Source organism: Monodelphis domestica, chromosome 3 (assembly GCF_027887165.1).
Source record: "Monodelphis domestica isolate mMonDom1 chromosome 3, mMonDom1.pri, whole genome shotgun sequence".
Taxonomy (NCBI): domain Eukaryota; kingdom Metazoa; phylum Chordata; class Mammalia; order Didelphimorphia; family Didelphidae; genus Monodelphis; species Monodelphis domestica.
This window is the reverse complement of record NC_077229.1, coordinates 430697685-430716477: the sequence shown is the minus strand read 5'-3', so window position 1 is coordinate 430716477 and position 18793 is coordinate 430697685. Positions and strand designations below refer to the sequence as shown.

At 34.4% G+C, this 18793-nt stretch overlaps 1 protein-coding gene across 15 annotated transcripts in view; it reads left to right on the top strand.

Moving 5' to 3' along the window:
- Positions 1-18793, top strand: part of TCF4 (transcription factor 4) — a 438336-nt gene that overhangs the window by 353036 nt on the left and 66507 nt on the right. For all 15 annotated transcript variants that reach the window (XM_056824455.1, XM_056824457.1, XM_007487546.2 and 12 more), the window contains one exon: positions 16364-16469. In XM_056824455.1, the coding sequence (XP_056680433.1) occupies positions 16364-16469 (106 nt within the window). The remainder of the gene's footprint in view (positions 1-16363; positions 16470-18793) is intronic.

The window sequence follows — 18793 nt, the reverse complement described above, 5'->3', positions numbered from 1 at the left end:
TTTCCAACACCGAAGGACCTGATAGAGTTCACAATATACTGACATAGCCTTTGAGAATCCAGGGACCTAGTGTAACGAGGCAGGTCTTTAGTGAAAGATAATATTGTAATAACTCACATTTATATATAGACTTTAAGATTCTTTACATACTATTATCTCTCATATTACACAACACTAAATAGTGAAAATGTAATTATCCTCATTTTTAAAGAGCTGAGACAGAATAATACCTTACATTTTTAAAGTGCTTTAAGGTTTTTCAAGCTTTTATATAAACTATCTCATTTGATCCTCACAAAAGATCTGTGCACTAGCTGCTAGATCACATAGATACCAATTATTGGAGGCTAAATTCCTGACTTACGAGTTTACTATCCACTATCACATACTGCTTAGGTAACTTACCTAGGTCATGTCTACATTTCATTACTTAAGTGAGTCTCATCAATTTGAGTTCGTTTTGAACTAGTACAAACTCCAGTCCTTTCAAAAACTTATGTAATTCTTTCTAATATCCAAATTCTTCATAGAGATCCCATGCAGTGAACTATTTATTACTTGCTCTAAATATATAACCAAATCATCCTTTTTTCATCCTTTTTTCTTCTAATCATATTTCCTTGATATCTTGTCAATTCTTGTTTCAAGTAGGGTTTGTTTATCTATTACAGTGTGCAGTATATTAATGTATTTAAATTTGTCATGCATTTTACCCGTGCCCTCTGAGGACTTGATTTTTTTTTTTGACATTGTGTTATTCCACCCTCCCCTAGGCATCTAGCATCACTGAAATAATATTATTTATTTATTTTTAAGTTTTCGTGTCAGAGCTGCCTTTGATGCTTAAAAGGACTATACCATTTCTCCAATGGAACCCAACTTAATTCAACAAACATTTAAATACCCCTACAGTCTGCAGGGCACCATATTAGGTGCTGGAGATTCAGAGAGAAAAAGGAGACAGTCTGTCTTTTTTTTTATTATTTTTTTTATTTTATTTTTTTTAATATATTTTATTTGATCATTTCCAAGCATTATTCGTTAAAGACATAGATCATTTTCTTTTCCTCCCCCCCACCCCCCATAGCCGACGCGTAAGTCCACTGGGCATTAGATGAGACAGTCTGTCTTTAAGGATCAGACCTTAAGAAGCTCCATATTAGACTTAGTTTATGTTCCATTTGTAGTTCCTGTCCAAGATATTTTTACAGATGGATTAACTCAGTGGCTTATCTCCTCAACTATGTGTCATAATCGGGACATAAACATTCTTCATCTATTGGATTTTTCCTCTGTCAAATGTTTGGCCAATCTCTTTTGAGTGGTCATGAATTTCTCTGTAGAAATTCTATAGTATACAGGGCTTTAATTCAGCCAGCAAAGTGTCATCTGAAATCATCAAGAGAACTTAATTATTTATAAGAAATCTTTCTTTCATTCAGGCCCTGCTCAGGATTACTAGATATCCTATTATCATAGAAGTAGATCTAGAAGAGACCTTAGGGATCATTGAATCTAACCCTCTCATTTTACATTTGAGGAAATTGAGATTTGGAGAATTGAAATGATTTGCTCAGTGACATAGCAAGTATAAGGGCATGCCTGAGAAGGATTTCAAACCCTAGTCTTCCTGACCCCCTCCCTCTTCCCCCATTCCAATCTCCTAGCCTTTATGCCAAGGAGTCAGGAGGTACTAAAGGACATTTCCCATAATAATGGGAAGAATACTTTGGCCAGAATACAGGTTCATGTTTTCAGTGGTACCTAATACTGATAAAGGATCACTAATAAATTTTCTCTAAAATTGGTCTCTTCTATTTAAAATATTTTATTTTCTTTATATATATATATATATATATATATATATACATATATATTTATATATTTATTTATATTTATATTTAGGACACCTTGTTGGAGAGCCTCTAAGGGTTCATTCTGCTGTACTGTCTGTTTGGTTCTATAATTAAAAAATACTTGGGAATATTCTGTTCTTCATACCTTTTTCAGTCAATTGTATAGTCACACGAAAGATCTCTTACAGAAAATTATCTGTAAAATCCTCCCTATTCCTTTTTTTCATTTAATTTTCATTAACACTACACTGGATACATGAATAGATGATTTTCATAAAGATTTTTATAGAGTTTGGAAAATAAATCTGTAGAAAGGTAGTTGCTAATGTCTTCTCAGTTGCATTTTTGGTAGTAATGATGCAGTTTGTGATTGTGTATGTGGCAACTATTTTTCCCTGCATTATCTTGAAAATTCACCCCTAATTTCCTACAAAATTATTTTACTTCTGGCATGAATTATTTTTCTCTTGGTTTCCATTTTCTCATGAACTACAATTGTTATTGAGTCACTGGTGCCCAAATATAGTGGTTGCTCTTTCAACCAATGATAAGAATAAATATTGATAAATCTGTTCCATTTTTCATCTATTTGTTGTACTTCAGTTTAATCAATAAATGCTTTCATCCCTTCTGTCTTATTTTGGTGAGAAAAGTGCCATATTTACAATCTAAAGACAGAGGTTTAAATTTTCATATATACTACTTACTAGCCATGTGAAACTGGAAGCCACTTAATCTCTTTGAATCTCAGTTTCCTCATTTGTAAAATTACGGGATTGAAATAGCTATTTTATTAGGGCCCTTCCTGATCAAAAATATATTACTTTGTGATGATCTGCGTCTCATCAACCCTTCTACAAGATCATTTTCTCAATTACTGCTTTCTTTTCTTCTTGGAAATGATACTGGTCCTAATCTTCTGTCATTTTCTTCTGTGATATTTTTTTAAAGGATCTTTCACTCCAAAGGAGTATTGCCTCTTCTTATTATATCTCTCTATTTTTTCAAGTTTTTTTCTGTCTTCTAATTGTGGCATCTGTTTTTTTTATGAGTTAAAATGCTTTCAGAAATAGTGTTAATTAGTATCAGCTTTTTTTTACTTTTTTCCCCATGTTTCAGTCACCAGATATTTTTACTGGATTAGGTTGAACCATTATTGTTGCACACTATAATGTCTTTATCCTTTCTTTTGATTTAGTATTGGTTTCAGATTTTAAATAATCAGGAGTCTGTTCATATGTGGACAGCAGATTTAGAAATGAGATAGCCACATCAATAATCAGTTGTTTGTTGTCTGTTAAAATTTTACAGATAAAAACACAGTGCTCAGAAATGTTAAAAAAAAAATTTAAGCCAACAATATTTTCTACTGGCCTGTAATAATCTGTTCTTAACCCTTGTTTAAAAAAAAAAGACACCATATATTTATAAGGTTATTTCAAAAGGGAAGAATTTTAAATTTCTAACTTAGATATTTAGTCATGGAAAAATGATTCTTTGTTTAGCTTAGTACTTATATGTCACTTATCCCAAATTAGATATTGCAAATCACTTATGAATGATGGACCCAGCATTCATACCCAGTTCTTCTTGGTTTCATTTATAGTGTTTCATCTAGTAAATCATCTACTTTGATAACATGCTTTGTGACCAGAAGTTCCTTAAATGCTCTCTCTTGGTCTTTCCTTCTTTAAATGAAAATAAGAATACTTACTGTACATCACAATATTATAAAAACAAATTAGACAAAGATCTATTCTGTTTGTAGAAATACATAAACACCTCTATACTATATATTCTGTTGAGTCTTTTTTTTAAGCCTTTACTTTCTGTCTTGAAGTGGATACCACGAATGAGCAGTAAAGGCTAGGCAACTGAGCTTAAATTATTTGTCCAGGTTCACACAGCTAGGAAGTGTCTGAGGCCAAATTTGAACCCAGTTCTTCCCTACTACAGGCTCTAGTCCCCAAGCCACCTAGCTTCCCCTCTATTGAGTCTTGGTTTTTTGTTGTTGTTGCTGTTGTTGTTGTTGTTGTTGTTTGTTTGTTTGTTTATTTGGGTTTTTTTCTTGGTCAGATTATGCAATAGTGAATCTATTCTGATTTGGGCCTCCTTGTGACCTAGCATATGGTGTAAACATATACAAAGAGTATGAGGACATAGGTCACACCTTAATAAGGATCGAAATGGAGAGTATAGTGAATGTTATCAGATTTATCATTGTTGTTATTCTCTTAACCTGAAGTGGGAGGTTTTGGGGAAAATTCTGCATTGTTTGGCATGGTAAATACCAGGCTGGGAAGCCAAGAGATCAAAATTTATTTCCTAGCTCTTCCATTGCCAAGTTTGTGAACAAATAACATCAAATCACACAGTAAATGATTTGTTCCTATTATTTACTCACCTCATAATGGGAATAACAGCCTCTTTGTTCTGGAAGCTCACTTCATTCATAGATTCCTCTTATTAGAAGTACTTTCCACCCTTCTCCCTGGTTGACTGGTTCTTCCCAGAACCATCCTTTTAAGGAAAATAGCCCAGCTATGTCTTCATTCCTCCCCAAGCTTCAGTTTTAACTGTTCAAACATATTCTGCCTTGCCCCCCAAGTAAGGTAGCTTCACCTCTTCTCTCCCTACCCTTTTTCAGTCTCCTGTATTTGTTCCCTGGCTGACTTGACTTCCCTTCCTAACTCATAGCATTGTTAAAAATGTAAAAATACTTTGATATGTGCAAAATCACTCCTATTTTTGCTATTTTCATTTCTGTTTTATTGTTATTTTATTATATTGGTTTTATATATTATAACTCAATATTGTAGAGTCTTGAAATAGCTATTAGGGGTAGATGAAGTACTGGGAGTAAGCTAAATGCAACCATTTTTTCTTTGTGCACAATATTTGAGCTAGAAATTTAAAATTGTTTCCCTTTGAAATTATCTTATGAATACAGTTTCTTCTTAATGAAAGATAAGAACAGTTTATCATAGGCCAACAGAAAATTTTGCCGGCTTATTTTTTACAATGTTGAGCACTATACTTTGTCCCTAGGAGTACTCAATAATTGTTTGATGGTTTGATTTGATTATATTCCATTCTCTATGTTGTTCGAGTAAAAGATGCAAATTTTAGAGAAAAGGAAGGGCTATATAATGATTTAAATCATATATTGATGATTTCAATAGACTAATGATCTATCTTGCCTTACTACTTTTCTATTTCCTGCTCTTTGATCTTTTTTAGTATTACTCTAGAAGAAGTAGAAGCAAGAAAAAGTATTATAATACAAACTTGACTACTATAATACTTTTAAATAGCTCTGACATAGAGAAGAAGGCTCCAATTGATAAATATTTTAATTATGAACAGATTGAATTAATCTGGAAAAATAATTTTTAAAATTTGCTATTATAATTATGTGTATTGGGTAAGGAACGGTTAAGTAATTCATGACTCAAATGAATGATGCATTCAAGGAATTTCTTGGTTACATGTATATTCTTTTCTACATACTTTTATGATACAACTTGATTGATTTAAGAAGGGTTAATATTGCTAGTTAAATCAAGATAAACTAAGAATTCCTCATGGGTAGATAGTATCTTCTACTTTTTTATATCAGACTACATATAAAAGAGAGACCAGGAAAAACATTTATGCTTACAGAATTTTTTAAGTTATATAATTTCAACAATTTACACATGTGAACTTTTTGTTTGTTTACTCCCCTCAGGCGGCTGTATTTGTACAAATTTGTAAATTTATCAAGGAAGATTACTTACTGGATGCCCAACATTCCCCACTTAAGTAACAAATCTGCAAATCAGTCTTTAGCCATGTTGTAGCTCTCCAGTGAAGGGTTCATTTTCACTCATTTATCTTAATAACACTTAAACATTACATGGATGATTTCCACTCCTGTAGTAGGTTGTCCTCTTTTGCAGTTGTAATGTTTTTCACCCTGAGATTATTTTCTGTGTTTTACTAGCAAGCCCATGTTAGCACAGCTCAGATGAGAGATGATTTGTTGTAATGGAAATAGAGCAGAACTGAAGATCAGGGGCTTTATTGTAAGTTTATGTGCTAACTAGTTTCCACTGACCTTGAGAAAGTCACCTAATATGTCTAGGTCTCAGTTTCCCCATCTGTAAAATGAGGGGTTTGAAGTAGATACTCTGTGGGGCATATTCAAGCTCTAACTTTTTATAATTCTGGAGATAACAAAGGTAAAAGAATATTCCTTAACAGAGGGAATCAAGAAGGAAAGGAAAGGGGAGAAGAGAGAGAGAGAGAGAGAGAGAGAGAGAGAGAGAGAGAGAGAGAGAGAGAGAGAGAGAGAGAGTAATTACTGAAATTGATTTTCACAATTTTTTATGAATGTGGGACAATAAATTATATCACTATATCCTACTATAACTCCTTTGTCAGAGACAAAAACAACTAGGTGTTATTCAAAAGTGTAATTTTATCTGTTGAAGGCATCAAAAATCTCAGTAACTACTCTGTTTGCAAAGTTCAATAACACTTGAAAGTATTCTAGTAAAAATGGATAAAAAGTGAGTTCTCTTAATAAATAGAATTTTTTTAGATTATACAAATAGCAAACAGACACAGGAACTAAAAATGCCACACAGTGTTCCCTGTGCCAATTATTTTTCAAAGTGATGTTTTCCTTTCTTAAGGAAGTCTGTTACTCCCTCTATTAGCCTAGTCTGATGAAATTGTTCCAATAAAGTCTGAGTATTTGTCTGCTAGCCTGGATGCCCACCTTAGAAAGCCAGTTCAGCAAACTTTCTCTTTTGATTGAATCCTTCTCCTTTCTTGAGTCTTGCCTTGGGTACTTTTTAATCTGATTATAACTCATACTGTGCTGCTTATTATTTTAATTTCAGTGTTTTTATGTAGCCAATCATGCCCCTTATACTTTGGATTGTGACAAGGAAATCACTTTAAAGACTGATATATATTAATTTAAGGTCACCAAGGAATTCAGCTATGTAATTCCTAAATGAAAACTCAAGTCAGCAGTCAACCTTTTATGGAGTTTTTAATTACAAACAGGAGGAAGAAAGGTATGAGAGAGAGAGAGAGAGAGAGAGAGAGAGAGAGAGAGAGAGAGAGAGAGAGTTTGAGAAGGGAATAGGGCTTAAATACCCCCTCTGTTTAGGCTGGGCCAAAAGGCCCAAGCCCTTAGATAGCTGAGGCAAAGAAAAGAGATCATCAGTCCCTATCACTCACGTGACCAAAATGGAGAAACAGTCTCAGGGGCCTCCACCTCCAGCTTCCTTCAGAGCAAGCTTCTCAGAGCACAACCTCTCAGAGCAAAAACTTCTCCCCTCTCCCTAGTCCTCAGACCCCGCTATCTTTAAGGAAACCATCCAAGTTCCCTCCCCTCAGTTCTCACATCTACCAATCACTGTCCATGTCTTCCCTGTGCCAATGGTGGCTCTAGCTTAACCCAGGACTGCCCAGAGGTCTGTGGCTTTGCACATGTCTGTTGAAGGTCATATTCTCAAATAATTAAATCTTGAGCCTTTGCTGCAGCCCTTCCTAAATCCTGTTACCCTGAGTAGGGTGGAGATTGGAAGTTCCAAGACCTGGTTCTGTCATTCCAAGTATCTCTATTGTATCAATTCTAAAATCAATCATGACTCAAAGAACTTCCTGTTCTATGCTTAAGCATAGGTCAAAGCCCTTTCCATTGTTCAGCAAAAGGTTTCTGTCCTAAAGTAGTCTTAGGTAGGAAGGAGAAGGACCCTCCCTACCTAATGTTGGAAATGGGGGAATTTCCAACATTCATAAGTCTAAGAAATTTTAAGGTTTACCATCCCCCCTGATGATCATTGGGAGACTAGTCTCCCCATTGATCATTTAACATAATCATTTTGTAGTTCTAAATGCACTTCTAACTATAGATATACACAATATTCAATTTTCTAAGAGAATTAGAATAATGAGAGAGGAAATAGAAAAGAAAAGAAAGCAAAAACCAATGTTTTGCTAGGCACATTGACAGAAAGCCAAATTAGGGGCAGCCCCTTTTGGCATAAATGTGTACAATTACAATAAATGTTCAATCAAAAGTTCAGTCCAATCAATCATATCCAAAGTTCATTCTTGATTTTCTTGATGAAGTGTAGGTTTTCGGCATCTTTCTGCAACAGTTCATTCTCTGGATATAAAAGTTTCAAGCTTCTTTCTTGAAGATCTTTTCTCGAACAAAATCAAATCTTGAATTTTTACAAAAGTACAATCTTAAACAAAATTAAAAATTCTTGGATTTTTATAACAATACAATCTTAAACAAAAAAAAATCAAAAATTCTTAGATTTTAAATTAAAATACAATCCCCCATGAAGTAAGTATTAAAAAAAATATCAAGTTTAGCTCAGAATGCAATGTTCAGTTATGGGGGTGTATGTGTCAATTATCAAAAGAATAGAAAAATAATCAAAAACATAAGAAAAAATTCAAAATAGGCCTTGTATAGGTCCAGTTTAAAGTAATTTCTATCCCACAAGTATGTAGGACAGAATGCAGTAATATTTCACTTACCCATTTGTAGCCAAGACTATAGGAAGTTGCCATAATATAAGAAGATTCAAGATCCCTAAATTGAGTTGGCATACTTTCCCAAGAAAATGCTGCTCAGGTATCACAGAATTTGAGAACTGGAAAGGATTTTGCAGATGAAATAGTTTGTTTGCTGCCTAATGCATGAATCTTTCTACAACATTCTCTAATTGAATCCTATAGTCTCTGAATGGGGGAACAAAACTCAATTGATGATGAATTTTCTGATACACCTAGCAACCCAGTCAGTCCATTTTCAACTGTAACTATTATTAAAGTCCATGTATTCAATTGAAATCTTATTCCTTGAAATGCTTACCCAATTGGTTCATACTACATCCTGTGACTACAAAAAGAATAAATCCAATCTTTCTTCCACCTTAGAGCTATTCAAATATTTGATAGCACGTATCATCCCCTACTTTGCTAAATCTCTTCTAAACATACCTAATTCTTTCAGTGGTTTGTTATATGATACAATATAGTATTGACTTTCTTAACCATTCTAGTTATCTCTACTTTGCCAATATTCGTTCTAAATTGCTGTATCTATAAAAAACATAAATGGAATTGGGGAAGAAGGAGTAGAGAGTAATGTCTTTATGTCTACATAAAAAAGTCCTTAATGGAATGGTCATAGGATTTGCCCTTGCCCCTGAATCAGTTAACTTTTCTTAATTATTTAGGTAATATATTTAATAAATATATAGGTAAAACAAAGTTATGAGAGATAGCTACTGTGATAGAAGAGAATTAGCACCTAAAAGATCTTGATAGAGTAGAACATTGGACTAAATCAAATTCAATGAAATAGGGGCAACCTTAAGATCTTGCACTTGATTTCAAAAAATCAGTTTCAGAAATAGAATATGAGGAATAACAACTCATCAGAAAAAGATCTTGTGGTTTTAGTAAACTTTGAGATCAATATTAATCAGCAGGGTATGTCATTGTAAAAGGGTCAGTTGATCTTATACTACTCAGACATTTTGTTGTTTGCTTTTATTTGTATCCACAGCACTTAGCCCAGAGTAGGTACTTAGTAAATATTTGTTGCATTGACTTGATTAAGAAATGTATAGTGTCCAGGACTACTGAGGTGACAGTTCTGCATTCTGTTCTTGTCAACCTCATATTTTATCAGTGACATTGATAAGCTGAAAAATTCTCAGAAGAAAGTGACAAGAATATTTATTTAATGACTTCAAGATCATGGCATCAGGATTAGTCAAAAGGGACTGAGGAAGTTTAGTCTGAAGAAGAGAAAACTAATTGGGGATATAATATCTGTATTCAAGTATTTAAACGACTATCATATGGAATAGGGATGTGATTTGTTTATGTTCAACCCAGAAGACAGAAATTGAAGCAATGGTTGTTTAGAAGTTTCAGAGAGATTAATTTTGCTTCTGTGGAAGGGAGGTGTGTGTGTGTGTGTGGGGGGGGTCCTTCCTAATAATGAGATTTGTCCCAAAATGGAAGGATCATCTCAGGGGGTTAATCCTTACTCTGAGACCTTCAGTCAAGGTTTAGAATAGCTTGCTTCCACATCTTTTGCCCCCCTCATTCTACTAAAACCTCTATAGCCTGGATTCCAACATCATCTTTCAACTAAATTTTCTATGTCCACAATTACCAGTAATCTTAATCGTCAGATCTCATGGCATTTTCTCAATCCTCAACTTTCTTGGTTTTTCTTCTGCCTTAGTATTGTTGAGCACTGTATCCTTCTTGATACTTAGTCCTCTTTAGGATTTCATGACACTGCTGTCTTAGTTTTCTTCCTCCATGCTATTAATATGCTGCCCACTATACAAGTATTCCCCAAGATTCTATCCTAGTCTTTCTTCTCTCTCTTCATTTTGTGAATTAGTGGCCTCCTCTACTCTCATAGTTTTAGCCATCTTCCTTTATATGACTCTCAGATCTATATATCCAGCCATAATCTCTCTCTCAAACTTTAGTCTGTTGTCATTTGTCTTTTGGTCATTTTATCTGGGATGCCCTCTAGAGATCTCAAACTTTAAAAATCCAAAACATTATACTTCCCTCAAACTCAATCCTCTTTGGAAATTTCCTATTTCTATAGATTGCCCCACCATCCATCCTTGATTCACTTCTCATTCTCCTTTCATCCTGTATATCCAATCAGTTGTCAAATCTTTAATCTTCATGACATTTCTTGATTCTGCCCTCTTTATTTCCATCACATAATAGCCCTTGTCCATTCTGTCTGGACTATCGCAAATAACTTCTTAACACAAACCTCACCATTGGCCCCCTATTTTCTCTAGAATCAAACAGTAACTGGTTTATTTCTTCAGTTCTTCATTATCTGTCCCTAATTTTCCAAACTTACTACACTTTACTAGATTCCACATACTCTACATTCCATCTAGGTTGCTCTACCATCCTCTCTCTCCTGTCTCTATACCTCTGCTTTGTCAGTCTCTTTTCTCTGGAATATAACTACATCCATAACTACAACCTCTTGGAATCCTTGATCTCTTTCAAAATCGAGCACCACCTTCTGTATAGTTCATTTCCCAGTTGCACTATCTGCTTATCCCTTTCCTACCAAGGTAACCTTAGTGGAAAGGGATTTGCTCTTCAGATTTATTCTGAATCTTAATATGTTTGTTCTGTATGTTGTTATATACAAGGTGTCCCAAAAGACTTAGATTTCAAGCTTTAAAGCTTAATATTAATAGCTTCAGTGTTTTAACTGCACTACAATTTTGAGATACCATGTTTTCCCTCCTGTTAGAACATAACTGTTTTGCTTTTGTCTTTATATCTCTGGCACCTAGAACTGTACCTTGTAAATAATAGACCTTCAATATCATCATGATAAGCATTTGTTAAGCACTTTCTATGTTCTGGGCACTGGGCTGCAAATAAAGGCAAAAAGAAAGTCCCTATCCTCAAGGAGCTCAAATTCTAATGGAAGAGAGCATAAAAGCATCTATGTACATATAAGATATATACTGTGTTAATGGGAGACAGTCTCAAAAGAAAGGTATTAGGAGGGTGAGACTGGAAAATGCCTTTTGCAGAAGGAAGAATTTGAATTAAGTCTTAAAGGACACTAAATATTTGTTGGTTATATAGTCATCTGATTTTTTCAGTCAATATCAGGTATATTACTGAGATTCTTATTCATACTTAGTTGGACTAGATGAACCTTGAGTACCCTTCCAAATCTGAGCTTTTGTAATTGTTTCTTTAAGTCCTTGTTAATGCCATTATTGACATCTATTAATGGCAGTAGAGTTTGGTGAAGAAGAAAGAAAACTGGAAAAACTAGACTTAGAATCAGGGAAAACCTGGATACAAATCCCACCACTTTCTGATAGTGTGGCCATGGGCAGGAATCACAACATCACTGAAGTCCGTATGTCTTTCTGTCTGTCTGTCTGTCCCTCTCTCTAATCTATAAAATGAGGATAACCTATAGCATCCCCCATGGGGTTATTATGATAACCATAAGATGAGATATCTTCAAAGAGCTTTTTAAAGTTTAAAGCACCATATAAATCACAGCTATTGTTTTTATTAATTGTGAGTCAGAGAGTTGGGGGTTTTTTTAGAAGCCACATCACACTGTTGACTCATTGGACTAGTAGTCATAAAGATATTGTTCTTTCCTGAGCAAACAGATCAAGGACTTTGTGAAGAGGAGAAAGTAGGATCCCCTACCTAATATAGAACTGAGTGCTCAGAGCAACTGATGGGTGAGATGTGGATGACTAGAATATTGTCGAAAAGCTGCCTCTGCTATTGTGGTCAGAACCAGAATGAAACAAAGTTTAAACAAATTTTCAAGATTGTGCTCACTATGTATGACACTCTGCTGAAGGATTTTTAACTGTAATGCGTATAACTTATCACTAAAGATCATCTGAACAAATCTCTCAAGACTATTAACCACTTGTGGTTGCAATAGATTGAGGCACAGAATCTAATTGAAAGGTCTCAAGTTCATAATAATACTGCCTTTGAAAGTATAATAAAATATATGAATGGCTCCTGATTCTGTCCCCAGTTAGAGTGAACAGTGGTCTGGGAAATTCTATCTCTGTCTCATTCTTTCTCCCCCCGCCCCACTACTGTTCACCTTTTCCTCTCTTCATCCCTCACCTTTCTCTCTTCCTCTTTTCTTTCCTTCTCTCTCTCTCCCTCTCCTTCTCTGACTTCCACCATCTTCTAATTAGCTTTCCCTTTTCCCAAATTGGATAGAGAGAGCTCTGGTTCTTTAGCAACATAGACCCTCTTACAAGACAATCAAACCAAGCTTTGCCAGAAGCCCTGTTTTACTGTTGCTGAAATATCAGGGGCAATATGAAGGCAATGTGACCTGGCAAAGCTGGCCTTGAAATTAAGAAGATTCTTTATCTGGAATATCCTACACTGATACAGTCCTAGGTATAAGTTTTTTTGAAAATTAGTGCTATACACATTAGAGGACCATTATCCTGTTGGCATAATTCTAACTTGTTTCCATAAATCTAGAAGGTCTCTACTCTCCCAGATGTGTGGTATCTGGGAAGCACATTAGTCCTCAGAGTTTACCCTAGTTCATATATGCTTTTCCCCCTATTAGCCCTTTCTTAAGTTTATTTAAACACCTTATATGAACCATACGAAGCCCCCAAATACATTTCAGTAAGATTTCCAGAAAATGCTTACAAAATATGACTAAAGTTTTTGGTTTTGCTTTTGGTAATTCTCTCCCCATTCATGTTGATCCTATCTCCTTTAAAAAACCTTGTTATTCATTATTCTGGAATCAGAGATTAGTATGAAATCCTACCTTTGTCATTGGGGAAAATATTCCATTTAGCCCTAATTTTCCTCATTTATAAAATGAATAGACTGGACTAGTTGGTTTCTGAAGACCCTTCTAGCTCCTGAGTTTTGAAAAAAAACCCACTAACTAACATGAACATTAATTTTAGCAAATCTGTTAATAATGATGCCTTAACTTTATATAATGCTTTTAGGTATTCAAAGACTTTTCACACTTTATCTCATTTCATCTTCAATTTAATTAAAGTAGGTGCTATTGTTATGTATATTTCATTGATGAGGAAACTGAGGCAGGCTAAGGTTAAATGATTTGCCTTTGCCACCAAACAATCATATGGCTTTAAGAGAAATCTTTCATCTTTCTGGACTTCAGTGTCACTGACTATAAAATGAGAGATTTGGATTCGATTATCTTCTCTCTAAGGGCTACCATCAATTTTTACTTTACTTCATTCTGTAAAATATTCACTAGGATAGACATGGATTAATTTCAGAGTGTACCTATCTACTGCAACTTAAGATGGAAGACAGGTAATCTGAGCCTATGCTTATTTTATTGTAAACAGGAAATTTTGAGAGTATATTGGAAGTCCCATGTTTTTTCTGACCTTATCATCACAGTGAAAATAATCAGATCTTAATTTGTCAAAAGCATCAGAAAAATTAAAAAAAATTAGTTTATATAACCTGAATAAACTCCTCACACCAATAGGAATTCTGTCATTTAGAAAGTGGATGAATATTGATGGATTTTAGTCTGAGAATCTTTCTAGCAAAAGGAATTCATAAATAAGCGATAATAGGTAACTTCTACTTTTTAAATAACTTCAGTTAGCCATGGGCTTCCTCATTCCTTCCAGAGGAAGTCGCAATAAATAACTTTGAAAGAAAATAAAAGGAAACAACCATTTAAATGTTGTCATATGACATTTTATCTAAATATTATGCTAATATGGCTTCTTTATGTATATCTTAGAAAACTTTAACCAAAATAAACTGTATTATCTAAAAGTCTCTAATCCTTTTAAAGTATTTTAAGTATCATGTCCTTTTTTGTATGCTTTTAAAGGATGAGATTACTTAATAGTTTGTATGTGAATTTGACAGTTTTCAGAAAATATGATAGTGTATCTATCATCTTTATGATAAATTAATTTATGCCTTCTAGCCAAATATATCTTAGATTTTTTGTCAAGGAATAAAGATCACTGATCTTACAGTTTTGTAACATTACAGTTAAATTTTAAAAAATTAATACCAATAGTTTCATTTTCAATTCTATTTTTTTTAGAAAGCTGTGGTTTATTTCGGCTTTTAAATGTAGTGTCATGAGTGCCCCTAAAAAAGAATTTTTCATTAGTTGCTTACAAGGAAGTCTCAAGGAAATGATTGTCAGTTTTGCTTGATAGGTCTTTCATTAGGGTTCTGATTTTTTTTTTTTAATGTTTTAGTTGTTATGAAGGAGGAAAGGAGGTCTCCTAATCTTTGTCATTTTATTCTTTGGTTCCAATAATTGTTCTTCAAAAAGATTTTTCCTTTTTCTTTGACACAGTGGAATTAATAAATTGGATCTTTAACAAATGTCTGTTTATGTATAGTGTCCTAAATCTAACTAAAAACCTAATTCACCTCACACAAAAGATAGACTTTATTTGTGTTTTTTTTTAATTCTCATTCTAAAAATTATACTAGTTTTATGACATTTCATAATGCCTCCCAATTTTTAAGGCCACCACGAGGCATCCAAACCACTTCCTCAATATATATCAGTCAGCCTGAATCTCTGTGTGCATATTCTCTTACCTCTGTCTATGAGGACAACATTCTGACATATTAATGCTTGATTGTGGCTCCTGATATTTTGAGACCAATGTATACTTTTTTATGTTGTTCATTAGATGTATATAGAAAAAAAGAATAGAAGCTTCTTAGGAATACTGCAGTAAGCCTTTTATTGGTGGGTTCTTCTTTCCTTTCACTGTGACCTGTGAATGTCAGAATAGGCTCACTGCCAATTTTGTGATCTGCTGCTTGCTTCAAAATGGAGGCAGGAAGGTATCCATTTTCATCAAGAAGATGACAGTGTTTCAGTCCTCCAGACCATCTGGAGAGGAGAACTTTTTAAGCAAAAGAAATGGGAACTTAAAAAAAAAATTCTATTTAGCAGGAAAGAAAAGGGGGAGGGAAAAATTTTTAAAGTTAAACTATACCTTATGAGTTCATGATTTTCTAATACGCTGTCCTGTTTAACTGAAACATAAACAAGAAAATACACAGGCTATTTTTACAAAGAACTAGTTTCCAAAGTCTCTGGTGTATTAGTAAACGATTGTAAGTAAATTAGTTTTTTGGCACACTTGTTAAGTTTATTGCACACACAAATATAATAAGTACTGAGAAATAGAGATTTCCCCCTGACGCACGCATTGTGTGTTGGTGGTCTTATGTAGATCCAGACTTTTAATGGCCCCTTTCATGCATCTCTGCAAAGAGCTTGTACCATGAGAATTTAATATCCCAAGATATGTTTATGATTTTCAGTGGTCTTGATAGTGTTATTCTCTAGATTTCCCTTCTCCACCCCCTTTTTCTTTTTGAGAACAAAGAGTTTGAGGGGTGGAGTAAAGGCAGAGCTTAATCCAGTGCTTTTATTTTTTGTCTTCAACATTTATATGAACACTATGCTTTTAAACAGTAGTGATAATAGTAAAAACAATTAAAATAAGTATTATAGCAAACTCTTTGATATCTTTAGTTTTCTGATATCCCAAGACCATACTGTGGGTGTATGTAAAACATCTTCAATTGTATAGGAATTGGGAAAAGCTTCACTGATATTCTTGTCTTAGAGTGGAAAATATCATACCTGGTTTGGGAGAGGGGTTGTTTTCTTTTAAGCCTTAAACATGCATTTTCCCTTTCACATAAATACAAAGCCTTTCTTTTCCCCCCATAGTTTTTTCCTTTGTTTCCCAAAGGAAGCATTGCTTTATGTTGTGAGCTGGTTTAAAACTAAACAAGGTAGAAATGGAGCCTATCATTCCCACTTCTTGATTCTTACACAATAACATACCTTGTAGTACTCAAGTCATCACAGGAAACAAACTAAATTAGTTCTTGTTCTCTAGGTTTATGCCCCGTCAGCAAGCACTGCCGACTACAATAGGGACTCACCAGGTTATCCATCTTCAAAACCAGCAGCCAGCACTTTTCCTAGCTCCTTCTTCATGCAAGGTAAGAAGCTACTTTTCAGGGAAAATCCATTTAGCAAATTCATGTTAAAGGTTTGAGTCAACTCTTGCTGGATTTTCACTCTGAGTGCATTTGTCACAAAAATGGAAAAAGGCAGTGCTATCAATACTAGAAGTATGACAGCAGTAAAAAGATCAGAACTTTCTTACTATTCTGAAAATCAGTTTGGGAATTAGCCATAGTATTGCATACTAGCCTAAGAACTTGTTTTAGATTATACAGATCTTATTAGTCAGCCCTAATTTCTTGCCACACATAACCTTTTTTCTTGGTTTTGTCTGACCTTATCCTGGCAAGACTTGATGGGGTTTTCTACCTCATTTTCCCTTCTTTTGGCAGAAAGAAGAACCAGACTGTAGGAAGAAGAGATGCTATGGTGTTATCTTTCAAGTTGTAAAGAAGGCAGCAGTGAAATGATCACTTTGATAATACAGAGTCACTTTCCCCAGATAAGAGCAGACAGATTCAGAATTAAAACTAGTAGTTACTATCACTTTTAACTTATTCCCATAGCATTTGAAGTTTTGTCCTTTTCAGTTCAGGTACTTTTTTATATTATTTTGATACTTTAGGGATCCATGATTTTGTAAGATTGGGTCCTCCCACAATTAATGGAAGGTCCCAATCTTCTGCTATCTTCATGACTCATTGTGATAAAAACAGCAAAAACAAAGCAAAAAACTCATCTCTTGGTGGCCAGTATTTTGGTGACAGCTTTCTAAATTTATTTAGGCTAGCCCCTTAGGTGACATGTACATAATCTGTTGGGGGATTATATTTGAAGCCTTTCCAACTTTCCCAAACTTGTTGGACCTCTAGTATAACTTCCAGGAGCCCGACTTCACCTCCATTACATATCCAGTGGAGTAATTGTGATGATGCCCACTACAGATTAGTTCAAATCATTCCTGTTGATTCCTGTTGGCATTTAAAGTGCGATACTGAAGGCAGAGGGCCTGCCTTTTAATGGCAGCTTTTCTGCCCTAATTGCAAAGGTGAGTTGTCTCAGTTGGTGTGTTCACCTCCTCAGAGTTAGCACTCTGCCACACATAACAATCATATTCCATCAGGTTCCCTGTTTCCTTTGTCAAGGATCAGAAAGAAATTTTTCTACCTAAGGTCAGTAAAACAGTTAATTGCTAGAGAGGGATGTATATTAATCAGAATTACATGTACCTTGGTCATTGAAAAAAAGGTTGTCTCCTTTCTGCTTTCAGCGGAGTGACCTGCATGTATCATCCAAGATAAAGAAAAAGATTAGGCAGTAGAGATGAGGCAAGGTGTAGGAACAAATATCGTATCTTTACAGAACCAAATATGACAATTATTTGATTCTAAAAGTTAATATTCCTCATTTCAAATACATGATTTATTTGCCAAGAATCTAGATATATTTTCCTGTTTTTAAAAAAAGCAAGATCACAGGAACATGAAAAATAGTAACTCACTATGAAAAGCAATACATATGTAAAATATGTATTTTTATGAGTCTGCATTGAGCAGAATTTTCTATGATAACAAACCCTAAATAGATTTTAATTGCTACATAGTGCATCTCATTTCTGAATGTACATGGAAGCTTTTGCTCTTCAGTGTATTTTACACAGTCATTTGTCATACCCATCAACCATTCATTAAAAGAATTTAGCTTTGGATTTTTAAATTAAGATAGGGATGTCTACACTTCTCTAATCTCAGGGCCTCTTCCCTGTTAAATGAAGTATAGACTATGTTAATCATACTTTCCCTTAATACTGTGATAACAGATAAAGAGAAGTGGGGCTCTCTTTCTGCAAAAATATTAGCTCCCATAACCCTAATGGTTGAGTGCCAAATCTTGGGCATTACTGAATTGAGTACCTAATAAAAGTGTAGATATTCTGAAACTTGGGTTGAAGCACATTGTAGTTGCATTATCACATCCTCTAATTTTAATCTTCACTTTTATTCTTCCAACTAAATTTCTTAAAATTTCAAAGCCATGAAAGAAGTTTTATCTGCACAGTACTTATTTAAAAAAAAAAGATTATTCTTCCAAACTACTTGAAAACATTCCAGTTTTCAAAATTTCAATGTCTAGAATTAGTACTTCAGTGAAAAGCCCTTGATGGAATGTATAGTGCCCCATTCAGCTTGCCTTGTAGAAGAATTGGAAGTACTGCCAACGATTAAAGCCTATTTGGAAAAATTCTCTGCAGGTTTACTGTGGAAATAGTCCAGTTGTTAAGGAATCAATGCCAGCAGCATATTCAGTAGTAATATAAGTTTGCCTCTCCGATCCCACTCCTTTCCTCCGCCACCCACCC